We start from the raw sequence: 26842 nt of genomic DNA on the forward strand, positions 1-26842 counted from the left end.
CAAGTAAATGGACTTCACAATTTAATGAGGATTAACGGTAACTGGAGTGCTTCTGCGGGCTATTTTCTACAAAATCTTTTCAGCAGCATTTCCATTAAATGGTTGCTTCACTAAAAGGCAAGGTATTACTGTGTAACTAAACTATTACAGCTTACACTTCTAGTACTCGCTTTAAGCCTATCATCAGTCAGTTGCCTCTGAACAATACCCTTACCTATGTTCTTACTTCATGCTATCAATAAATATACTTGAGGAGAACTTAGCAACCCAGCTCTTTTCCTTTCTTCTCCAAATATATCCTTTTATGGGCTATGTCAAACTGGGTTGCTGTAGTAAAACATTTCAATGGCACTTTGAGAAGCAGTGCTGTCAATCTTGGCCTGTTATAAAACTGTTTTTCTACACCGTAAAATAAAATGTGGTGAAAACGGCAGTTACTGGGCAGAGAGCTCAGAAAGTGCAGTTGTGGTTACACCTACTCGACCCTATGATGCAATAACGGTACAATGGGATAATAACGTGGCTACGTAAGTGACACACACAGTATAGCCACATACGTATGGAGCTTAGCAACAGCAGCTGTTAGGGTAAGTGAGGTTTGGCAGTTGTGCTGCGTTCCCTAATAACCCCTTCTTAGAACCAACTCTATGGTTGGACTGGCAGAGAGCAATGTGCCTGAAACACACAGCAGAAACACTCTGTGTTTATGGGCATATGTGTGTATGTATCAGCGCTGCCCTTCATCACCATAAACTGGATTTAATAGGTCGGTTAGGATTAGGGTTTTGTTTGGTTCTTGTTTGTATGTAGAGTAAAAAACTGTATTGTTTGTGAGGAGTGAGTCATATCTTAAATAAGAGCTAATGAAATAGAGAGGTGCATAGATACTAAGATCTGAGGGGATAGAGGTAATATAAGAATGAGCAGGGCTGAGAGGGCAGATCTAGACAGATGACTTGTTTGTGTCACATAGACACCCTTAGTCTCTGAATACAACGTGTAGATTCATTACCATGCACTGCATATCAATATCACCTCACATTCAGTCACATCCTCCTGCTCTCCTCCGCTCCCTGTCATCTACTTATATTTTCTCCTCTGAAAGACCCAAAGTTAAATAAAGGCCACCCTTCACTCAGTTTAAGTCTTCCCAAACCAGATGCACTGCTGTTTTACAATACACTTTTTTCTCAAAAAAGAAAATATTTGTTATTATATATTTTTTATTAAAAAACTGGAGAGCTGGAATTTGTAGATGTGGCCTGACTGTAGTCTGGAATTATTCAGAAATTAAGAAGTATACTAAATCATATTATCCAATTACTGTACTGTAGTCTTAAACAGAACTAACAAACAACAGCACCCAAACCTGCACCAGGTCTTACTTAGACTCCTGCCAACTTCTTAAAACCTCAAACCATATAATGTCATTGTGATACTGCAGTAAAGGTCAGACTGGGCTGCAGAGACAATTATAGTTTAGTAACTGCCAACTTCTCTGGGAAAAAAGGAAACCTTTACTGACCCATCACCATTTATTTCCATCTCTCATCCTTTTTATCCATGTTATCAGCATTTCTTTAGAATACATCTTTTGCAATGCAGAATACTTTTCTTAAAATTAGTTATTTCAGATGTGACAGCATCCACATGTAAAAATTTGAGATTGCGTATAAAGAGTTTAATTAATTTATAATTAACGAAAAAAATATTTTAGCTTGTCCCTTTCTTTTTTCTATTTCTGTCTTCTGTCTGTAATTTCTTTTTCTCAGTTACTCAAATCAGCATCTTCCATCATTTTGCACACACTCTCTCGAGCACAAACACACAAACACACACACACACACACACACACACACACACACACACACACACACACACACACACACACACACACACACACACTGTGGTAAGAATTCACATGGCTTCAGTTAGTGGGAAAAGTATCACATCCAAAGTAATAACACAAACATGGCAACCCACAGCGGCCCCAAGGGAGATTGGCACAGGACCTGGCAAGCCATTCATCATCAGTCTCATGTTGCCATAAGTCTGTACACCGCCAGTTCTAGTGATTTGTGTTCGTGTGAATGCACTGCATGTGTGTTTGTGGGTGCATTGGATTTATTCTTCCCTGTACTTTGTGTGTGCCAGTGCTGCACTGTCCAAGCAAAATGGAACAGAAGCTTAAGCAAAAGGATTATCAGATTCAGGTTCATACTATAGCTAAAGTGATGCAGGAAACATTTGTGTGAACTCTAATCTGTGAAAGAACATTAGACTGGGAGGGCAACAAGAGGAATATTATTAGGAATAGACACTGAAAGGCACATAAACCAAGGGACCATCAAGTTACTTGTTCAAGCAGAGGGACTGAAGCCAAGATTTGTGCGCCAGAACTTTGATTGCGGCAAAGGGAAATGGAATGCACAGAGAGTGAGAAAAGGTTTCCTGTGTCGGTGATACATGACAGATGGCATATGATAAGTGTGGTGGTGGCGATGTAGTGAAAAGATTGAGAGGAGGACGAGAGAGAGAGAGAGAGAGGGGAAGGAAATCAGTTTTCATCTTTTTAATCACTTGTAGGCCATGTGGCATTGCTGGGATACACTCTGATAAATGTGTGCAAGATAAAACAGGGACATTTGCTTTTATCGCATAGTAGATAATACTAAAAAGTGTGTTGAAATCGACCTATCATCATGTGTTTGTGTGTGTGTCAAAGTGTGTCCACGTTTGTGTGTGTGTGTGTGTGTGTGTGTTTTAGTCTTACCCTGGAGATGGTGAGGGGCATGTTGAAGTCCTTCCCTCCCTGCAGCCTGAAGCCCCAGGGGGCCGGGCCTAAGAGAGTGACGATGTAATTGCTGCTCATGGTCTCTTTGGACGATGTCAAATGTGTTCACCGTTGATGTTACTGACAAGTGATGATCTTGACGGCAGGAAAATTTGTTGCAGATCAGGTGATAATAGTGATGTCACTGGGTTTTGATGATAGGTAAGAATTTGGCTACAGCTCCCTTTAGGATGTTGTTCAAAGATCTAAGGTTAGATGTGAACGAAAAGCATACATTAGATTTGTTATCGTATGGTTATATAAGACAAAGGAAGTGCTAAGAAAAATGTAGTGATGGATGACAAGAGCGGTCAAGAGGATAATGGAAAGTGAGGAGACGAGAAAAACGAGTGAAAAGGACATTTGAAAAACATGTTTAACAACAGTATACACCCAAAAGAAATGCTCATATTCAACATGAATTTTCATGGTCAAAATGTTCGCAAAATTGATTAAAATTTCATTACGCAACTGGCTGCACACTTGTAAGCAGGTGGAAATATAAACACATATACATGCAAACAATACTAGAGTATGCTGCAGCAGTTGAGATTCATAAAAGACTTACAACCCCCACCCCCCCCAGGAAAACCTCACCAGAGGTCAATTACACAGCTAACATTATTATAATTGCAGAAGATTTCCTACTATTTAGTGCTATTATATTGTAAATGGAAAGGCTATACCTCTTTATGGAAATTCCAAAGAGGAAAATAATTCCTTCACAGGCAGGTAGACAATGTAATCCCTTTTTTTCCCCTGGACTATCCCCTTCCCAGCAAACACACTGTATGTGTGTGAGAGAGGTGGAGAGGGATGCAATGCTCTTATATACCAGCTAATGAGAGAGGGGAGGGGAAAGGTGGAGGAGGGGAGAGAAGAAGAGGGAGGCGAGAGGGAGAACGGGTAGAGGTTAGGTTGGAAGGAGAGAGGGAGGAGAAAGAGGAGGGGAATCACCCATGGGTGGATTGAGTGGGACACAGAAGAGGAGGAGAAATGAGGGAGATGATATGAAAGGGGGGGATTAGGGGATGGGAGGAGACAACACTCATGAAAAGGGGGGCGAAAGGGGGGGATTAAGGAAAAGAGTGTGGGAGCACTCTACACAGATAAAATGACAAAGGGAGGGAGAGGAGGCATGGGAGAGGGAGAGAAGGGCAAAGGAGAGGGGACAGTTTATCTTTCATCTGGATATTTTGGGAACATTGACTCAGTGCTGCAGGCTGCTTCATTTAAGGTGGAACCAGCCGTAACCAGATCATGACCCGAGAACACATCCCAAAGGCTTTGATTAAAATGTCTTTCAAAAGGTTACCATTGGGGTGATGGTGATTGGATACCAGCTCATGATCACCTTGTTCAACTCCTGTAACATGGTTGTTTAACTACTGCGGCACTGATGCCCTAACTAGAAGCATTTTGAAAAATCACAGCTAGGATGAGATTTTTTTTATTTACCATTAAATTGACTCTGTCACCTACTTGTTAAATTCTACTTTCTAAGTTTCTTGTCCTAAACTAATCAGCTTTAGTTGCTGGATATTATAAGGTAAATATACAATGTTTTTATTCTTGTGTCATGGTTGTGGCCCTTCTTTGAAAATAATAAATGAGTGCCAAGCATAACCAATGAAGCGATTAACCTCTGTATTTTGTACAAAGATGTAAGCAATCTAGTGCATAAGTGCAGCACCATCATTCCCATCTTGTTTATTTATCAGTTTCCTCATTATTTATGTCGAGACAGCTGGCAGTTCTTCTCCTTCTGCACTTCTGCCCTGGCTTTCGTCCATTCCCCCTTTTCTAGCCCAGACAGATCAATATTGACATTGTATTTAGACTGATATAGTAGTGGCTTAATTAAACACTCATCCTATTCCTTTATTGGCCCTGACCACACACACACACACACACACACACACACACACTACATCTAGTCAAGTCACAACTCTGCACTGTGCTCATTGCACTGATCATTATAGCAGCCTCTAAAGTTCACAGTCAAAATACGTTTTCAACAAATACCAAAGAGGAGATGGAGAGCTTGAGAAAGAAGTTGGACATGAGCTTAGAGGAGGTGGCGGGACAGGAACTGGACGATTTTCAAGGTAGATAAAGAGAAATAGAGAGACAGTGCACACAGAAAGTTGGATGGGGGGACAAGAGGGAGAAGGAAGCAGGCTAATTATTACATTTAACCTGCCTCTAACACTTGTAATAAGATAACATCATGACGGATACACAGTATGAGAAGATTAAATACACAAAGTCACACACATAAACACAGGATGCTGTTCATTAACCTGCTAATGGACGTTCCCACACTGAGTCCAACACAGACGCTGCACGATTCTCCAGCACGGCCAGGTTTAACAATAGCAGAGCAAACCCTGGGAGGAGACGGTGCAGTCATTAACCCTGTTTCCTCTGCAGAGCTGAGGGGGTCTTGATGGGGTTAACGTACATTTTACAGCAAATGTAATCACAAAAGGCAATGTGTTTATTCAAGTCTATATTACAGATGGTTGCACATGCCTGTTGTAAAAAGGACTAACCGCATCTTTATTCATGGAGATGCCATGGATAATAAATGAGCCCTGGTTAGCCTTGTTTGATGCTATGGGAAACACCAAGAGACATAGCCTTTCTCAGACCTGCTTGCCACTGTAGAAACCAAGTTAATGCCAAAAGTCTCTGCTGTTAAATTAATTAAAAACACACTGCTGATTAGCCGTAACAGTTACCATGACATCCGTTTCTTTCTTTTCTAGATAAGATCCCACATTTAACATTGTACAGTATGCCTAAAGTCAGGCGTATCCAAGGTAAACAGATAACAACAGGAAATCAGAGAGGTCTACCACAAAGTGAGATTAGTGAGTTAGCAAGTAATGTTGAGCCTAAAGCCAGAGTTTTTAGTGTCACGAAGGTGGCTCTCTTTTAACCTGGCTAGATCGTCATGGTAACTTATGCTGCACGGGACCAGGGGGCCTCATTTACAAAAGTTGCGTAGGCACAAAAAAGGCATACGCCACTTTCTAAGCAAACTTGTGTGTGAATGTGAAGGTCGGCATTATGAGTGCATTGAGTGGTAGAACAAATATATTAACTTACAAATTTACACAAATAGTAATTTTCTGCAAGCATTCCTCTGTTGTCTTATTTGCAAAAGTGTTGCTTTTTGCTGTAATTGTATTTTCATATTCTTCAAAGGCATAAATAGGCGGTATGCTATCAATCTGTTTTGTATGATTCAAATTACATGCCAAACACCCCCTTGTATGGGAATACGCACAGAGCCTGACGAAGGAAAACCTGAGTTAACAAAGACAGTTGATAACCACCATTGTGGAACCAGCTATCTCTGAGTGGGGTTTTTAGCTTTGTCAAACCAGTTAAAAAGAAAGCCTGGCTATGTTGAACTTGATTTGTGGTACACCTTCAGATAGACACAGAGTAAGACACGAGGGAGAGCGAGAGAGAGAGAGAGAGAGAGAGAGAGAGAGAGATTGAAAAGCTGTTTTTAAACTAAAATACTGGGGAACACTATATTGGCTGCTCGAAAGTCATCTACCACTCAACTTCATTTACTTACTTTGGACTGGGATATAAAATCATTACTATATTCCCTACTTTGGCACTGAAAATAAACATTTTCAAAGTTTTGACCAGTGATAGCAAGTTAGAAAAAGCAACAGTGAACCATATGCACAGATTGTCTCCACAGACTAAGCCCTGTACCCAGGTGCTATGTTATTCTTTTTCTGGCTTGATTATTCAAAATGTCCCACTAGGGTAGTAACATTCAGCTGCTTTACAGTCACTATAAGGACTAATAATGAGGATTTAGCGCTAATTTCACCTGTTTAAATCCACTTTAATCAAAATGTTTCATAGCTGTAAACCCTGTGTACTACAGATTATGTTTTTTTTCCCAGGATCACATGTATATTTTATGAGAACTGCACACAAAAATGTGTGTGTAGAAGGTGTCTTTTGAGAGAAGGTGAAAAATGAAAAGACCCTGTAAAGACAGGGTTTGGATACATTGTCCATAAGGATACAAATGAAACAATCTTCCAAGTAACAACCAAATATAACCAATAAAAAATAACTAACTGCACTTAGGTCATCTTTCAATGCCCCATTCCCATGTGATGAGAATGCTGGTTTTGAGTCCCATGAACATATCATTTCTAAACTATTCATCTATTTCACTGTCTTAAAACAATGATCAATTGCTTGTATTGTCAAAAATGGCCAATGGCCAAAAACTGCAACAGAACAAAGGAGATTTTTGGGCCACAGGATAATGATATCAAACACTGACAATAGAGAGTGTGCTATAGCTTGAAACCTCGGACACCCTGCCAGTCTTTTGTTCTGCCAAATGGTCTATTCCAGTCCCCATATGCTGACCTCTCCACATGCTTAATGATCACAGCTTAGCCCCCAGCCAACACACATGCTCACACTGAGACAAGGCCCACCCCTTACTGGTATGATAATCTGCCCCTGTAAATGACATTTAATGCATCATCCATGTGAATAAAAGGGATGGGGCCCCCGCCCCCTATTCTGCCAGCTGCGTACGCGCACACACACACACACACATACACTCACACACACACACACACACACACACACACACACACACACACACACACACACACACACACACAATTTCATGTGTACAAATCATATGTTTCAGGTCAAACCTGAAGACAACAGCTGTGGTCTGAATAGCATTCATTCTAAATTAGTTTTAAATCTTTTCAAATTCATAAAAATTCAAAATATAAATATATTACGAATATAATAGGCAACTCCCAGGTATAAACGTGCCTGCCTGCCTGCTGAAAAAGGGTTTGATTATTCTGTAAACCATCTAGTTTACTATAGATTAAAAATTTGAAGTTATTTTATGTTGCCCTGCAAGATCTAATTACCAATGTGAAAAACCTTAGGAAGGCAGTTTTCAGTGTGAAAATAAAAGAGTGGAAAATGTATTCTAGTGTATAACATGGAACATGGAGGAAATTGGCAGCATGCAAAACCTAAATAATCTACAGTGAGAGAGCACACACAAATCACAGAAGAACCAAAAAACTCCAGGTGTATACAGACGTATCTACAGGTAGACCGACAAACATGTGTAAGGTTGTTTATATTGGGGAGAGTATTTGCCAGCCATCTAATCAGTCTGACCCCTCCAGACTGATATAAGCCTAACTAATCCCCCAACCCATCTCTGTAAATACTGCACAGTTAGGGATAGGGTTTTCTTTCTCAAGGCTTTTGATAGTGCTTTTGGTAAAAATGGTTCCTATCCAGGGATTTAGTTTAATTTACTGCCAAAACAGTATAGTAAGTATATTAATGCTTGTTCGTTATTTGTCATATGTATACTTATGGGAAGCATACAGAGACACCAGACAGTCCAACACTTGGACGTTTGTCACTGTTTATTGACTTTACTCCAATTACCTGTGCCACATAAAAACACAGTTAGCCTTAGATATGGGCAAACATTACTTTTCCATTGTTCTGGTCAAGGAAACTAAGTCCTTTATGCCATAGGTTTCGTTTGCAACGTGGAATAAATTCCCTTTAAAATACAAAAATGTGATTTTGTCTTAATTTGATGCACCCAAGATATACTGTAGATCTCTCTCCAAAATGTAGTGTAGTATACTATATAACAATATTACTGAAAGCTTGTCTGGAATCCAGAGATGAGCTTACTATCAAAACCCTGTATCTCCTGTCTGAACTCAGTCACCATTTATAACTGCTCGCTTTTACAATGGAAAATATTCCACCCTGCCTACCAGCCAACCAGACAGACAGACAAACACACTGGGAGACAGATAGCTCAGCCCAAATGATTGTCCATCCTAGGAGAGATAAACTGAGAGAAATCTGGCTTCAGTCGCACAGAGACATGAACACACACACACACACACACACACACACACACACACACACACACACACACACACACACACACACACACACACACACACACACACACACACACACACACACACAAAGTTTGAGTCAAGTCTGGGTCAATCAAAGAGAGGCATTTTAAAAGCCAAGTGTAATGTTGCCTCTGAGACATACAGTACACACATTTCACAGAGAACATCCACCACTTAAGATCAGCTGCCCATAATCGTGCCTTTCACCTCCTTTTTAGAAGCAGAGCTATAAACACTCAATTCACTGACCTCTCCTTTTTTCTGAATCTAATGAGTAGGTCATGAACTTTAATGAGCGCATTCATGCTCCCCAGAGGATGAACTTTGAGCTTTCTCTTCCCACTACACTGAGGGCAAACTTTACAGAGGGCCTTTATGGAAATGTTGTCCCAGTCTCACATCTATCTTTATTGCGTTTTGCGTCTGGCTTCATCAACAAGGTCAGGAACCGCCATTGACACAATCTCTTAACCCCCGCCCCTCCCCCCAGACTCTACACGTTACATTAACGAACATCCTGGTCTTTATACCTCTCGATTGCACATACTATTTATACTAGGGCTATCCTAAACTAAAGAAATTCTTAGTCGACTAACACTTATACGATTTTGTCGACTAATCGATTAGTTGATTTAATTGACAGAGCTGTGCGCTTTGAGAGGTGGTTAAGACTCAAAAAGCACAATATAAATGTAGTTCAGCTCTGGAGAGGCCTTTGACTGCCTGCCGATGGGCCTTCCCTCGCACTCCCATCTCCCGTAGTAGCTTTGAAGTAGATGTGGCTACAAACCCTCTGCAGCCTATTTCCACCGGTCGAACCTTTGCTGTCAAGCCTCACTGTTGCACATCAGCTGCTAGCTCGGCATATCTCAGTTTCTTGCGGTCGAAGGCCTCCTCCACAGTATCCTCCCAAGGCACTGTAAGCTTGATGATGTAAACCAGCTGGAGTAAGGCAGACCATAGTACGAGGTCTGGTCTGAGATTGGTTGACGCGATCTCAGCTGGGAAGCAGAGCCTCTGGCCTAAGTCTGCCACCAGCTTCCAATCGCGTGCCCCGCCTATCCGTCCAGTGTCTGGTGCTGAAGTGGAGAGCCTTGTTTGACTCTCGCCTTCCCGGAGAAATGTCATCGTCGGTCAATAGTATGATGAAGTAGGGAGGGCATTCACATTTATTCGCAGATTTTCCAGTACTGCTGTAAGACACCGTAACACCTGGTTGTGCCACCAGGTGTAACGACCGGAAGTGAGACTGGTCCAAGATGTTTTTGAGTGTTGCTGGAGTCTGGCTGCAGAGAGGGCATGTGGGGTCTTCTCCATACCACTGGTTAAGATTTTCGGGAGATGGTAGGATCATAGGCAGCATTGATGGTGAAGCTTGCTCTAAATGTCTCTATTTCCTCTTCCTCTTCTCCACTCCCTCACACGTCATCCACTGCCCTTGCTTTGCCTGAGGCACAGCTTTTAATCACCTTGTTGCCTCCTCTTACTGCCGTATCTCCTCAACCACAAGCCTGCATCTTTGGAACGTCGCAGCCTTGTGCCAGGTACTCACCCCAAGGCCAAGAACACCCCTCCCTTGCTGCACTTGGCCCACAATATCCCTGTGCTTGAGTGCTGCTGTCGCCTGCTTGGTTGCCTCTGATGGGGTCCATTTCCTCCCAGTGGTTAGCCTGGGGGCGGCTTGGCCTACAAATGGATCTTCTGGAATCCATTAGCATCATCCCCAGTCTGACTTTGGTGCACTTGTACTCCTCTGAGAGACTAAAAATGGGCAGGAGTTATTTCACTGACCCAGGCTCTTCACAGGCTTCTCTAAGACTCCACCTCATTGCCAATGTAAAAATGTTGTTCTGACAGCTTCCCCTTGACGATGGAGATGCTTCTGGACTTGCTTGGTTTGATCTTCATCTGAGCCAGCTCGATGTTCTCCTGAAGCTTTCTCAACAGCTGTATGGTACAAGCCTTGGTCGTGGTAAGTGTTGTGAGGTTGTCCCTGTATGCTCGAACAGGCATCATCATCAGGCCAGGTCTAATGCGCTGTCCTCCAACTACCCGGCGAGATGCACGAATGATTACCTCCATGGCCATAGTGAAGGCTAGTGGGGAGATGGTGCAACCAACCATGATACCCACTTCCAGATGTTGCCACGCTATGGTGTATTCTTCTGTTGTCAGGCATAGCTGCACATCTCAGAAGTAGGCCTTGATTAGGCTTGTGAGGGCTGTTGGAACCCTGAAGTAGTCAAAAGCAGTCCAAAGGAGGTTGTAGGGGATTGAGCCAAAGGCATTGGCAAGGTCCAGGAACACCACATGAAGGTCTGTTCCCTCCTCCTTGGCGACCTGGATCTGATGCCAGATGGTACTTGAATGCTCCAGACAACCAGAGAAGCCACAGATGCCTGCCTTATGGATTGATGTATCGATCAAGTGGTTTCTTTGCAGGTATCCTGCCAGTCTGTGAGCTGCTACGCTAAAAAAAATGTTGCCCTTGACATTCAGGAGGCTGATCTGGTGGAATTGATCAATTTCTTTTGGGATAAGGATTTCTCCAGCTCTTCGCCAGGATGTTGGTATATCCTGATTTTGCCATACCATTTTTATGAGCCTCCATAGGAAGGGCAAGGCATCTGGTGTGTTTTTGTAAAGCCTAAACAAAACTCCATTAGTGCCTGAATTTTCTTTTCAGCTGCAGGTTGTGATGTGCTGGGCTCTGGTTCCTCTCCTGTGTCTGGTTCTTCTGGGAAAGGATTTTTGATGTTCTGCAGACTGTGCTTTTTGTCCTGCTGCTGAACTTCAGTTAACTGACTCAACCTGCTCTTCAGAAAGTAGCTGTCGATGGGAGTACCTGTTGCCCTTTCTTTAGACACCCTTTCCTGCCCTGATTTATCTTTAAGCCAGTGGTGGAGGTAAGCTTTGCCCAGCCACATATGCAGCTCTGGAGCTTGTGCCCTGCGCAGATCGAGGAGTGGCTCAACGTGGGTGGAGCTAAACGTTTAACTCCGCCCACTTGCCCAATAGCAACCAAAGAGGAAGAATGTGTGTCTGAGGCAAATTCCTTGTAAGTGTTACTTACTTGGCAATAAATCCTTTTCTGATTCTGATTCTGATTTCTGATTGTGCTTGTTCTAGGCCTGTCCCCTAAAAGTCAATGCCTCAAGTCCTCATCTTGCACTGTGTCACTCGACTCATCTTTGTTCTGACACTCTGGTACAACCTCCTCTGCTGCCGTCCAGTGTAACAGATTTTTTGGCTGCCATGCACTGTCAGCAGCCCGACAGGAGGGACACTTCAGCCCCTAGTTGACAGTGAAAAAATGACCAACTTTTCAGAGCATTGAATCTTCACACAGTGCAATGCTTAACAGTAATGGAGCAGCTACTTGCAGCTGGAAAAATTTAAACAAATTGCGCACAGTGGTGAGACAGCTCCAGGAACATCTTGGAAAACAATAATTTAAATATTTAATCTTTGGAAAAGCATTTTGCTTTCTGGTTTTTAAATGTTCGCAGTACTGCCATTGGCTTTCCACAATTGCGGTATGATCGATGTCTGTTGGCCCATATCTAAAATAATTTCCTGCATACAAACGGCTAACAGTCAAAACAACATGGGGCTTGAAATGCATTTTGTAGGGTTAGTGTAATGTAGTGTGTGTGTGTGTGTGTGTGTGTGTGTGTGTGTGTGTGTGTGTGTGTGTGTGTGTGTGTGATTGCTGACAGCCTTCAGACTTGCCAGTTTGTCATAACTGTTCATGATTAAAACTACATTCATTAAATCATCCTCCGCATCGTGACAGGCTTTAGAGGAAAATTAATGCATGTATGGTGTTCTTCCTATCACTTGTAGGCAAATATGGACCTATAAACCCAGAAGCATGAGCAAGACAAAAAAAAACACATGCATACATTTGGTTTACTGACTTTTGTGCCTTTCCAATGCTTTACTTCCTTCCTTTCTAGCAGTCTGTGTTGACTACAGAAACTGAGGGGAGACATGGACACAGGATATAAAGAGAAAAAGGTGATGTAGGGCAGCTAAGATCACAGAAGGATGGGGAGAAGAGAGAAAGTTAATTGCTGTGTGTGTGTGTGTGTGTGTGTGTGTGTGTACTTGCCATTGCTGCCCAGATATTGGTGGCCCCAGGCAGCGCCATAGTATTAGCAGGGTCTCAAGGGGAAATCAAAGCATCTGCTCCATTCAGCACAGACTAAAGCATGACAAAACATCAATACTACCCCACCCCCCGCACACTCTTCCTACACCTCTCTGCCTCTTTCTCTCTATGTGGATATATATATATATCTTCCAATATTCATCTTTTATACTTGATTTCACTTAATGTAACCACATTTTTACATTATCTTCTTTTCATCTGCCATGTCATTTATCTTGATAAATCATCATTTTGATCTTTTACTTGAAATGATAGGCATTAATGATACCCTGAGATTGACTTCTATTATATATTAGAGATATTGTCACAACAGCACAAATCAAATATGTACCATAAGAAACCGATAACACCATCCAGGACTGCATGACAGTGATTGCCACCTTAAAATACAAAAATTAGGGTTAATGGCTTTTTAAAGAAAAAAAATAACTTTAAAAATATTTTTTTTCCTTTTATTGACATTTATAAACCAATTTGAGTACCACCAAAGAAGTGATCTACAGTAGCCTAGCGTCGCCTACCTACCATAACTCAGCATTGAACATTACTATTGAATTTTGAGATAAAAGGGTAAAAAACACCTTAGAAAAAACAGCTGATAGCCACAGAATGTAACCAAAATAAACTACAAAAACTACAGAAGGCACAAAAAGCATTCACCATGGGTTAAGCAGGTGTTTTCTCACTGTGTTGTTGTCAGTGTCTCGCTCCTGCTTCTGATCTTGTCCTCGCTGGTGTCCTGGGATACAGTGTATTAGACATCCACCGCCACTTACATTATTGCATGACAGGCCTGTCAGTACTGGATCAACGTCATTACACACTCAGCCGGGAGAGTGGAGTTCAACACCGAGAGGATTGACTGCAAAAAGGTTTTTTGCGTTTAGGTTTAAACGCACTGATTATTACCATACTTGTTATGAGGGAAAACAACTCTTAACAGGAAATCTTTTACTCACGGGACATATTTCCAACTGTAGTGTGATTGTGTTAATTTGAGTTTTAAAGAAACTTTAGAAACATGTTACACAATAATTCAATCTTACACTATTCTTTAATTAACGTATAACTATCCTCCCAGAATAATATCCACTACTTCAAGATACTGTGTGGTACTAATCAAACATCAGGCCGGTCGGTCATCAGACATCTACACTTTTCATGAGGCATACAGTAGGCCGTATTAAAACATTTTCAAAACTCTATCCAAAAACAGTTTTAGTATGATCATAACATGACAATAGGATACCTTCCAACTGCTCTAAAATGTCAAATTTAGTTGCCTGAATGTTTGGGGTAACAATAAGGAACACACACACACAGTAGGCTATATCTCTTACTGTATGAGTGAGAGTTAATGTGGCATTTTGCTTTTTTTTTTTTTAACTTTCCTTTCTAAAATGACTCCACTGTTGGAAATGTTACTGTAATAAAGAAAGAGTGTGCACCATCTTCGACACTGTGTGAATTCATAGATATCCGAAATATGATTCACTACATCCCTCTAGTGGCTATTCAGTGTCATTACATATACATCATATTTCTGCTCATTAGTTGTAAATATGCAGTGATGGAATAAAACTTAGTAATAGGCTACATTTACTCAAGTATTTCCATGTTATGCAACTTTATACCACTCTTGGAAAAAGCCTCTCAGATTAGATGAAAAATGCATCATCACAAAGCTGAAAAAAACGTTTTTTAAGGAGGTCATGAAAAGTTGACTTTCTAGAGATACGAGGTTCAGGAGGACACGCAGGACAGCAATGCTAAAAACACATGAGATTATGTTTGTCAGGCAAATTTGTATGAGGCAGCAAGGAAAGGACACGGATGCAGACAATCCAGGAAGACAGAAAAAGACACAAAGCTTACTGGCAGGGTAGCAAGTCCAATCAAAATTAACAGGGAATCCATAGAATGAGACCAGAGAGGTAAAGAAAGACAGGTACAAATAAGGGTTCAGGTTTCAGCATGTAGAACTCTCAGTTCAGAGGCTAAAAAGCAAAAGCATGAAACAACATTGAAAATCTGACAGAGAGAAAAGTAGAGATGGGCTCGTATAAAGACTGTGGGGTTAATTGGGGAATGAGGAACAGGTGAGAGGGTGGATGTAGGCGTCAGGTGACTGAGACTGGTAGGAAAGTCTGAGGGCATCTGGTGGATGGATGGAGAATGGCAAGTCTGGAGAGTTCAGGAAAGGCATGGGCCTAGGGGAAGCCAATCAGAGGCAGAGGAGGGCGGATCATGCCTTCGCCATCCTAGGAAATGCAAATTTGCCAACTGAGGCAGACGTGACAGATCTTATAGAATATGATGCATTGCTGTATATTAAACTACCCAAAAGTGTATACTAGTTAAATGAGTTCAATCTTAAACAAACTTAAAAAATGCAAACATACATAGTAATGCACTAGTAATATTAAACCCAAAACATCATATATAAGTAAAGCACTGTAAGGGACTATTTTTCTGCATTCAAACTGTTAAAAAGTCTGCTGTGAAAAAAAAGTATGTATTAGGACAACCTAACAAGCAAAAGGTGAGTGTGTTCCTTAGCTTTAGACAGACAGATCCATTCAAACCTCTGCTGAGACCTGGGATATCATGAAGCATCTTGATGAAAAACACGATTGACCTATGTACATGCTCATGTGATGTCAGAGTAGCAAGAGGAAGACAGTCACACGTGTTATAATTAAGTCAGTTAATTGTCCAAAAATGTAATAAAACTGAGTTTAAATTTAAGAATTTAATGGATTTGGTATATGAATGGTAAAGCCATCTAACATCACTTTCTCACAAAAATACAACATATAGCATATTTTGTCATAGTTTGTTAATATGCACATAGGGAAATGTGCATACAATATTTGTATAGCCAACTTTGCAGAATCTTTTATGTGCAGCAAAGCAGGTTTGTTGATTTCAAGTAAATGATTTTGGTCAAATCAAACCCCAGTTTAAACACTGTATTACAGTTCATAAATGTGGCTCTCTTCATATGGCCACAAATGTAATGCAGAAAATTAATTTATAAACTCTTTTGTACCTGCAGAAAGTATGTCTGAGGCATTATCACAATAGCGCAAAGTGAAAGACAAACAGTATACATGAAACATTAGCCAACAGCATATTGAGACAAAAAATCGCATAAAATTATATGAACATCAGGGTGGCATAAAAAACACATCACACCATCCAGATTAGGCTCTGTAGAAGAAAAACAGGTTTTACAGGTCTGTGGTGTAAAATGTTGATGGAAATGTCACAAAGGGTGAATTCAGAGTGTTTGATCAGCCTGTGAACTAACATGAAAAGTACTGTACCCAACATACTGTACCCAACAAAAGTACCCAACATTTCCTCACCATCGTTGCCCCATAATGGCTGTAGTTATAAAACCAACAGATGCATAAGTATCAAATGTTAAAACGCAGATGATACAGACATGACACCAAAGGTTAATCCTAATTGTCAACCAACAGCTAGTTTTTCTTTTACTTGCAAGAATTGCTGCTAAATTACTGGAATGATTACATTAATTAGAAGTAGGAATAATAAGCCAGTTAAGAGCAAAATGAGTTGCCATTCATTAAATAATGATTCTAGTATCAGTCAAAAAGAAAGGATATTTAAATTGCAATAAATTAACCATCCACATAAACACAGTCTTCAGCAAACATATTTAGCCATAATATGTCTACTGTATAGAAATCTACATTACTGGTGCTTTCCTCCTATAATGAGATTTTGAATCACACACTTATTCAAATTGCTACTACTTTTATTGAACTGCTCAGGAATAGCACTCCTAATTTTGTTGTATTCTCTACAATGACAACACATTCTTTCTATCACTGGTACCAACACTGTAGCATTCACAAGCAACCAAAATAGTACAATTATGTTTTTATATAAATAGGAATTGTTTAAGGGAACAGTGGAGCATTTGTTAAGCACATTGTCCATAATGACAGCAATACATTGAAAGTACCACAAGTTTATTGTTTTATGAGACACATTTGACTCTGCCTCAGTCTTCTGACCAGTATTAACAGCATCACATTTATATTATACCACTGTCTCCCTGCCAATGAAAAGTTATAGAGATCCACACGGGCTGAAGGAACTACTACCACAAGACAAGAATTGACTATATATGAATTGTATATATTATAAAAAAAACATCCTCACAACCTAATGTCATTGCTTTGCTTTCCTTCCTTAGAATTGTGATATTAGGACTCAATATGAACAGTCTTGCTTTTTTTGTTCATGTTTTCTCCTTTTCACATTAAGGTGGATATATTACCATTGTTCTTAACTAAACTGGTCTAATTTAAGATGCAAATGTCCTCTCTTCAGTCTCCAGCAGATAATCTATGAAGTGTGCCTAAATGGAGTTATACAGTTCAAAAGGATGCACAATGTTAAGCTTGGGCCCCAAACTTATGAAAATATGTTGTTACACGTGTCATTTATGAGGGATCTAACAAAAATATGTAACTCATGCCCTCAGGGTGCCCCTGTCCCTGCCAAGTCTGGCAAACACTGCACACTGCATACCAGAGCCAGGTCATATTGTTTCATTTTTCATACCAACTTTTCTTCTGCACTCCAGTTATCTAAGCAACAGAGTGGTAGAACTTTACAGGATGCGTCAACAAACAGAAACAATTTTGATTAATTTTGTCTACAGCCAAAACAAGCCTGGGCCGTTAGAGAAGAATATGATTTGGTCTGTGGTTATTATAAATAATATCAGTGAAAAAGAGTACAAGGGTAATTATTGTCCAGCCAAGTCCAGCTGGTCAAGAGATTAGCTCCACTGCCTCAAAGACTTCCGTTGAGAAGTTCAGGCTGACAAAAACATTGTTCTCCATTGCCTCAATACTGTCTTCTAAGCAGACACTGTCATGGTTGATGAGGCTGCTTTCAGATGAAGGACTGATGACGATTATGCGTGGGACAGCCTGAGGCGACCTGGGATCAGTGGACAGGATTTTTCCAAAATTAAGGGAATCAAGCGGGTCGCTCTTGTGATAATCCATGGTGCTGTTTTTCGTCTCCTGTGCATCTGAAATCTCATTGGTCAGACTCTGGCTGCGGCTCTTGGTAAGAACCAGTAAGGGGAGAGAGGCAATGGTGAGAGTGCTGGAAACCAGTTCATGGTCACAGTTGCTCAATGATTTACTCATTGGGTGCTGGAATGTAAAAAACAAAAACAAACAAGATTCCTCATTAACACAAAACACATTTAAGCTGAAATCACCCTCTTTAATGTTGTGTTTTCTCACCCTCTCTGCTGCGTGTGTCTTGGAGGCCTTCTGCTCTAATTGTTCCTTATAGGACCTGCCTCTGGAAGACTGTCTGTTAGATGGTATTCTTCTGGAGAATGATTTCCTTCCCAAAGGCTCAATTTCTACATCCTTGAATACCTGCAGGATAGAACAGAACTGAGTTGAGTTGAGCTCAACTGGACTAAACTAAAAAGGAAAACATTCAAGATGAACTCACCTCAGATGGCATGTAATTTAATTTCAACCAAACTTGAACATGAAGTTCCTATGAGAGTAAAACTCAAAATGTGTCAAGAACCGAAAGCAACAGGATGATGAACTTCACATTTTTGCACATGCATACGATGATGTTAGTCAAGCTCTGGGAGATTCACTTTTTTATTTTATTAATTATTTTCAACAAGGTTTTAATTGTAGCAAAAAGTATCTCATAAATAGTAAAAATCAAGTAAAGATTCTGTGCTATATCTTAGATTGTATATAGATTTTTTTTTAAATTAAATACCAATTATGTCACAAACAGTAAAAGACCTGTAGGAAGCTACTCTCACAAAATGTCCACTCTTTTATTTATTTAAAATCTATTTCTTTATAACATATTTTGCTAATGCACTCGCTCTTTGCAATATATGAGGCTGCGTATCTCAACCACATTTCTGGAGGAACAATGTTTTGCACACATGGTACAAATTATAACTTGACCAATGGCAACATTTGAAATAAATAAATACATGAGAATAAATCAAAATGTTTTAATAAAAAAATGGGTATTTTTTACTGTAATTTAACAAGATAGATAACATGTATGCATGTTTCTTTACAGATTGTTGTTACAGTAAGAGACTGTAAAAGTCCCCCCAAAAAATTAAGACTAAAAGAGACTTGAGACAACAGAATTTGAATTTGTTTATATCAGCGATGACAATACAAGCAATCTTAGAACAACAAAAATAAAAAAAGATTACCATGTCAGGTGAAGCTGTAATATAGTGAGTTCTTGATGCTGTGGATTGTCTGCTAATGACGGAGTGCCTGAAAGAGGACTCACTGACAGAGGAGATGCATTCCTTTCGAGGAGTGGGAGACAAAAACCACAGGCAGGGAAACTTCTCCGCCAGAGTTATCCTAACAAAGTGGGATATGACGAACTATAACTTCCAATACAAGATCTAATACAGGATTTATAAAACAAAAATACAGTGACACATTCTCATTTACCTGTATTTGTTGTGTATGATAGCATAGATGATAGGATTGTAGATAGCGGAGGCTTTTGCAATGATTGCAGGGACAACCTTGGTGTACGGCGACAGGATGTTGGCATGACTGAAAGAGACAGAACAACAGCAGTTTGAAAAAAACATGTTCATCTTGTTGTTTGTTTCTTACATGACAGACCCACCACAACTCAAAGTTCCCTTTGTCTTTCTGTATTTTGTAACAGAATAAAAGGTCATATTGGATCAGGGATTACAGTAGCTAAAATGTGCAAGGTGCCACAGAGGGGTGGCTCAGTCCATCGGATCCTCTGTGTATGTGTGGTGTGTGTGTGTGTGTGTGTGTGTGTGTGTGTGTGTGTGTGTGTGTGTGTGTGTGTGTGTGTGTGTGTGTGTGTGTGTGCGTGTGTGCGTGTGCGTGCGTGTGGCTTTATATTGGTTCTTTATATTGGCGTAAGCCATGTGAAAAACCAGGGAAAATATGTTATATGTATTTTAAAGTTACATAAGTACACATCAGCCTTCTGTGAGTCCCAGGAGAGACATGGGTTTAGTGAATGTTGAGATAGGTTAGCTAAGGACATACAAGGACATACAAGCAACTTCACCATCTGTCATCCAGGGGTACTTAACTTCTTTCTGACACATTATATAATGACACATTCAATGCCATTTTGGGGAGATTTTAATCCAAATTGCCAGCATGGCCATCCTTATTTCTATACCCAGAACTTTAGTATTACTGCCAAGTCTGTTAAATATAGGTTTCCTTAGTGTTTCCAGCTCAGCCTCATTTGATTCTTAATAGGTAATGGATTATTTGATACATCCAGATACATATTTTTTAAAGGAAAAGGCAGACAGAAATTCATTAAAATTTTATTTTGTGACTTCTTGCATGAAGAAATCCCAGAATTTATAATGGAAAGATAGAAGAGAACATTATGATTACTACCACAAGGGTAACTTCGTTTTTTTCAACCCTTTTTTTCAACCTTATTTCCCTATGTTTTAGGGTCTAAATGACTGATCTGAACAAAAATCTTTGATATTGGTCCAGTATTAAGCAGGATCGCTGCAGTCGGCAAAACAAGCTACAAGCCTAAGTTATTGGGCATTTGCGCACCTTCAATTTACATCCACAAAAGTATCTGACAACATTATGGAAAGGATTTCTAAGGAGGTGGACTCTCTGTCAGAGAGTAAGATCATTTTTTTAAACATAAAAACATCCGAGAAATCACTAAACCCACCAGAATCCATGTTAATAAACAGTAATTTTATCATCGTAAAATACACTTTATTCAAAGTCGACTATGAAAAGTCGTTTTGGTTTATCTTTCCAATTTTCCAACAATCACAACTCTAGTTTTGGTTGAAATAAACCCATAGTTTACCGATTTACATGAGAACATATTTTGGCACACGCTAAAAGCATTGTTTATTTAAACAGAGTCTGGTGGGTTTATTTGAGATTGCAATAGTTAACTATTGCAATCTCAAATTTTACTCTTTTTAAAAAGTTCTATCTCTGTAGGGATCCTTTCCATAGTGTCAGACACATAACAATCTGAGCCTGTCAGTGGCAAAAACTGCAGGTCACACCGTTCGCACCTTAATACTGGACCAGTTTCAAAGATTGTTGTTCCCATCAGTCATTTACACACAAAAACATAGGAAAATAGGGTCCAGGTAAAAAAAAAAAGACCCTTTAACATTATTTTTGGATTCTTATTTGCTTACAGTAAAACATGAAAAAACAGTTTGCTGTTATTGTCAATTCATTTCTGCATTTTATTTATAATAGAAGAAACCAATGCCCAATGTTAATTTTCTTTGTTCATGTTCAGTTTCTTTAAACATACAATAATTCACACTTAAAGATTTAAGAAAAGTGAAAACAAAATTCAGTCAATATAAAACTTAAGATGATGTCCCTTTAAACCAGCAAATAATGCATTATGTAGCACTGCAGAAACGGATTACTGTAAGCTACATCAGGTTAGTTGTGAATCAAACACTGGTTACATTGTACACACCATTACCTCAACAATAATAAGTCATATGTATTAACAAATAACTGGTTGTAGAGTCTTTAGAGAACACTGATTACAGCAAAGATGCTATAACAGATTAAAAAGGAGAAAAAAATTAATTAAAAGTTTTTAGTAATTATCTAAAAATGTGCAAGCACACTAAAACAATTGCATAAACATTCTTATCTATGAAATAAGTCTTACCCAGCAAAAGAAATCATTGTGACACAGGCGTATGGTGACCAGGAGAGGACATAAACCACAATGACGACAAATGCGATCTTTGCCATCTTCCACTCACTCTTCATAGATTTATGCTGGATCAGGGTGGATTTCCTCACCTGAGTCCCCAGACGCTCTACCTCCCTATAGGTGGAGCAGGACGGAGGGGGCAGTTAAAGAGAGAGCTAGACCCTGAAACAAATATCAGGTAAATGTATGGGATACTGGCCAATTAAGCTAAAAAAACAATTATAGTAATATTCACTACTGTACCAAAAAGAAATTACCAAACACATTTGTAAACAAACAGTAAGTAACACAATAGTTAGCAGTAGGTAAGCAATAAAAAAGTAGATCCTTTTCAAAAAAGAAGAAAGCTAATTATACAAAATTGATTTCTGGATTATTTAACACTAGTATTTTTGAATTCAAACTCTCCAAACTCATATATATTTCCATGTGTCTCCACCCACACAGGCACAAATTACTTAACACACACATACTCTCTGATAAGAGTTACAGTACCTGCCCGTCTTCCGTATAGCCAGAAACATGAAGAGATAGCAGTAAAAGATGATTCCCAGTGGAATGAAGAAAACAAAACAGCACAGCATCATCGTGTAGCTCCTATTGGCAAATGTGTATGTCATATAATCCAATGTACAAGATGTCATCAGGCCATCTGGGATATAAGAGCCTAAAAGCGTGAAAGAACATCAGTTTTCTTTTACTCACAGAAAGTAAGATATCAGGTAAAACATCAACGGTTTTGCTTTTTTTCATGTTTGGATGTAATGTCTGTGGAGCAGTAGATTACAGTAAGAAAACAGGATAATTGTGTAACTGCAGGGGGATGTGAATAGAAATCAGTTACATTCATCCCTACATCAGATTTTCTACAGCACAGGTCATTTGCCCGTATCTGTCGTGTATACTGTACAGTATTAATGAGCTTCACTTCTGAAGCAGGTGAAGTATGATGACAAGAAAAGACATCCAGGTAGAAGATACTCACTCCAACCAACAAGAGGAGCCAGACTCCAAGCGAAAGAGTAAAGCCAGACGATAAGGATGGCCAGGGTGGTTCTTCGTTTGGAGCACCAGTGCATGGCCCGCAGAGGATTGGTGATGACGAGGTAGCGGTCGATAGAGATGGCCAGTAGGTTTATCATGGAGGTGATGCCAAAAAAGGCGCCACAGAACGCATACATCTTACAGCCTGCAGAGAAGGAACACATACAGACATGACTCAACAACAAGAGTAGAATACTATTTCATCTAATGTGTTATATCATGTGTGACATGATATAATCACTGATTGAAAGATATGAGCATTACCCATCTCTCCAAACACCCATTCCTTGTAGAGACAGTTGATGAAGAAGACGGGGGTCTGTGTGAAAGCCAGTAGGAAGTCAGCGACCGCCAGGTTCATGATAAAGTAGTTAGGCAGGTTACGAAGCTTCTTGTTACTACACACACACACACACACACACACACACACACACACACACACACACACACACACACACACACACACAGGAAGGGAAGGGAAGGGAAGGGAAGGGAAGGGAAGGGAAGGGAAGTTTAATTTCACTGTGAACAATGTACACATGTGTTAGCCCTTCATTTGCTTTGATTAGTCAACATCTGAGCTTTTGTTTGGGTTGTTTTTTTTCAGACAAAGTTTAGTTATTTGTGTTTACTTTTATGGCAGCACGGCAGGGAAATAAAAAACAGGACATTTATGAACAATATTTAGTGATAATATATTTAGTTTTAATTAATGAGGGGTAGATGAGGACTCTGTTTGCATATTATATACTTGTGTAATAATTGTTACTCTGCGCCACTGTGTTACTAGGTGTACAGCTAATAAATAATTACATAATGTAAAAAGAGAGAAAAGAAGAAGAAAAAATAAGCATGTTCTGAGGCTTGTTTCTTTTTGTTCAAGATATTAAAGAGTTAAAGAAACTGATCAGGCATCACTTAGCTTCTCCTTTGGTCGTGTGTTGTAACAAATGTCTGTCAGTCATGCTTTTGTTAAGAGTTACGTTTTAGGTTGTAGATCTTTGCTGAACTGGTCAACTCTGTGTGAACCTGCATTCAACGAAGCTTGATTGAGCATTATATTGACCTGCTGTCTGCCTCCACAGCCCTTTATTGATTAAACTCTTTTTCTGTGTCTACTGAATTAAAAGTAGCTGCTCTCTGATTGAAGACCAAACAATCTGGTTTCGTATGTGAGGTGTGTGTGTATATGTGGTTTTCTGTGTAAATGATTTTCTTGGAACCCATAACATCATGCTCATTTCTGATTCAGTAAACACAAATGATCAGCACACCACAGTGGAGAACCCATCTAATCTATCTACAGTAATGGACAGATGGATTATAAAAGCTCCTGACAATCCCCAGAACACACACACACACACACACACACACACACACACACACACACACACATGCACACACTTTCTATCTCTGACCCAGTTTTAGTTAACGTCAGTAGCACAGTTTTAGTAAATGGTAGTCAAAACTTCACAACAAATAACACACATTCTCTCTTCATTCTTTCTTCTCTTAGACCTCTCAAAGACATTTTACAATTTAAGAGTCACTCATCTTGCAAAAATTACACACATTTGACTCTAAATTAACTGTGTTAATTTCGTTATTGATTTGAAATGCATTGTAAAATTGATTTATGATGGTTAAAATAATCCAGTTATATGTAAATGCAGACTTTTACACTGCATACAAATAATTACATTTGTATAATAGCACATTTAAAAGCCTCAGTTTTCATCTTATATCACTTATGCTCAACTCACTTTGCACTTGCTATGCAGAAGCACATTTGCATCAAAAAGGCTGTGGAAGGTTCTTAATCTTCAAGATGAAACCTGGTAGTGATAGTACTTCACATCATTTCTCAATGACGCAGGACACATTTACTACACCGATGAACACCTCATTCTACTTCCATGCCATGCAACAGATGATATTTCGGCCAGGATTATTTTACTTGTGATTGCCAGCATTTTGGAAACCCCTTTGATCCTCTGTAGACTAAAAAATGTGGCAAAAGCTTAACCTCACTCTGCAGTGAATAAAAAACAGTAAAAACCTTCAATCAGAAATATAAATGGATTTCTACACATCAAAGCCAACAAAAAGCTCTGTCTGTATGTGAGACAGTAAGATCTCTGAGGGATTATAACATCCCATCAGGGGTCTGATTAAAAAAGACCCACATTAAAAATAGTAAGGGCAAATACTGTCGGATGACTTTTGTATGCTCAATCAAAAGCCACTGATTACACACACAAACCTACCTATAGAAGGCGAACATAACCAGCACGTTGCCAGTGATGCCCAGCATCCCGATGACAAAGACGAATAAGGCGATGATGTAGTGAGCATGGTCAGGCACATCCACCTTGCTGAAGAAGCTGCTCTGGGTGTGTCTGTTGTCCGGCTCCATGCTTTCAGTGGACCACATGGTTCAAACACCTCATCAGGGCTGCCAACATGGTAGGATGTAGTGCGTTTACCAGTTTGTAAACTTTGCTTTGCTTGTGTCGGTTCTCCATAGTAGTATCATTTGTACAAGAGATGCAAGGGAGATGTACAATATCTTCTTTAGATCGTGCTACACTGAGTTCTAGATTGATCAAGATTCACTTCACTGAGGAAAGCCCTTGTTATTCCCATCATAAACCACCCATTCAGTACTATGTACTAAACACGAAAAAGCAGGTGATCTCCACTTTGTTAAATGTCAAGTCCATATGATGTACCAAATTGCTAATGTTACATTATTTAGTCCCTCTTTTACTTCTTTTTCCAGTAGTGTTAGATGATAGAAGACGTCCACAGCCATTTAGTCATAAGTTACCTCCAAATGTACCAAATGTTGAAGGAACATCCATTCTGTTATTCTCCTCTGGACTGCAGTTTTCTGTTTGATACTTGGGTTATTGAGTTGATAATATACATCCGGTACATGAAATCCCCCAGTCGTTGCACATTGTCACTGTCCGTCCATTGAGTGTTAGCCTGAAGCTTCTTCACCCGTCACAACCAGCTGCGCACCAAGCTCTGAACCCGTGGCCTGTCTCTGATTATCTTGCCAACTCCTAACCTCTCATCTCTCTCTATGTGTCTCTCTCTCAATGTCCCATGTTGCTCTGTTTTGCTCTCTCAGCCCTCCCCATGTCATACACACACTCTCTCTCTCTCTCTCTCTCTCTCTCTCTCTCTCTCTCTCTCTCTCTCTCTCTCTCTATCTCTCTCTCTCACTCTCCAACCCTCAACCCTCCCTTCATATAATATGGCTCAGCCTTGAGCTCTAACTCTCTAACTACCAGATCCTTACATAACATACATAGTGTTCACTAACACTACCAGTATTAACATTTTAGCGAGGCACCCAATGATGCATGTACATCCCCTTTCATGTTTATGGATTCCTGCCACTCTGCAACTCATTACAGAAGTCAATTACATAACAAGCTGACCAGTCTTTGAAACCTCTTGCATGTTGCACTGTGTTTACAGTCACCAACACGCATAGACCTTTTAAGGTCACTCATTGTTTCAAACTAATTGGTCTTCCCACTCCCAATGTATACAGTTGATTCACCACAGCTCTGAAATGCAAGGCAAACACAGTGATCCACAAAGATAAATAAATAAAACAAACAAACAAGCAAACATTGTTGTTGTTGTTGTTGTTGTTGTTGTTGTTGGTTGCTTGCTTTTGTTTCAGGTATTCTACTTCATCTTCTGTTGAGTACTCAACAGATTCAAATGCTTTATAGAAATCTGCCAATATAATAGTATAATTCTGTAATATGATGACCATGCAGTGTCCCAATTTAAAATATATGCACCAACATTGGAAAATAGTTCATCTGTGAGGACTATATAACATATAGCCATATAGCTTATAATTTCAATGCAAAACAATTAAAATTGTCGGAACTGAGATCTCTGAAACCATCAACTTACTGTAAATAAGGTGAATTGACATTACCTAATGTGAATCTGTGTGCATAAGAATAA

The 26842-nt window shown here is 39.7% G+C and overlaps 2 protein-coding genes across 2 annotated transcripts in view; both read right to left on the reverse strand.

Moving 5' to 3' along the window:
• The window catches only part of LOC114555991 (PDZ and LIM domain protein 5), a 59392-nt gene extending 55762 nt beyond the window's left edge, over window positions 1–3630 (reverse strand). Inside the window, 2 exon segments of the mRNA XM_075447426.1 lie at window positions 2774–3039; window positions 3520–3630. Coding sequence (XP_075303541.1) covers window positions 2774–2872 — 99 coding nt within the window. The 5' untranslated portion in view covers window positions 2873–3039; window positions 3520–3630.
• A 14175-nt stretch (window positions 3631–17805) lies between these two features.
• LOC114555929 (melanopsin-A-like) lies at window positions 17806–25277 on the reverse strand. The gene is made up of 9 exons (XM_028578700.1): window positions 25111–25277; window positions 23108–23241; window positions 22785–22988; window positions 22295–22466; window positions 21752–21913; window positions 19513–19620; window positions 19260–19419; window positions 18292–18432; window positions 17806–18198 (listed from the first exon to the last, which is right to left on the reverse strand). The coding sequence occupies exons 1-9, from the start codon at window positions 25275–25277 to the stop codon at window positions 17806–17808; spliced, it is 1641 nt and encodes a 546-aa protein (XP_028434501.1).
• Between the last annotated feature and the right edge of the window lie 1565 nt (window positions 25278–26842).

This window comes from Perca flavescens, chromosome 5, assembly GCF_004354835.1.
Source record: "Perca flavescens isolate YP-PL-M2 chromosome 5, PFLA_1.0, whole genome shotgun sequence".
NCBI lineage: Eukaryota > Metazoa > Chordata > Actinopteri > Perciformes > Percidae > Perca > Perca flavescens.

Coding starts and splice junctions, on each gene's coding strand:
- LOC114555929 (XM_028578700.1), bottom strand. CDS start 25,277: ATGTGGTCCACTGAAAGCATGGAGCCGGACAACAGACACACCCAGAGC. Junction 19,420..19,512: donor ATCATACACAACAAATACAG/GTAAATGAGAAT, acceptor CCACTTTGTTAG/GATAACTCTGGCGGAGAAGT. Junction 18,199..18,291: donor AGACACACGCAGCAGAGAGG/GTGAGAAAACAC, acceptor TTTACATTCCAG/CACCCAATGAGTAAATCATT.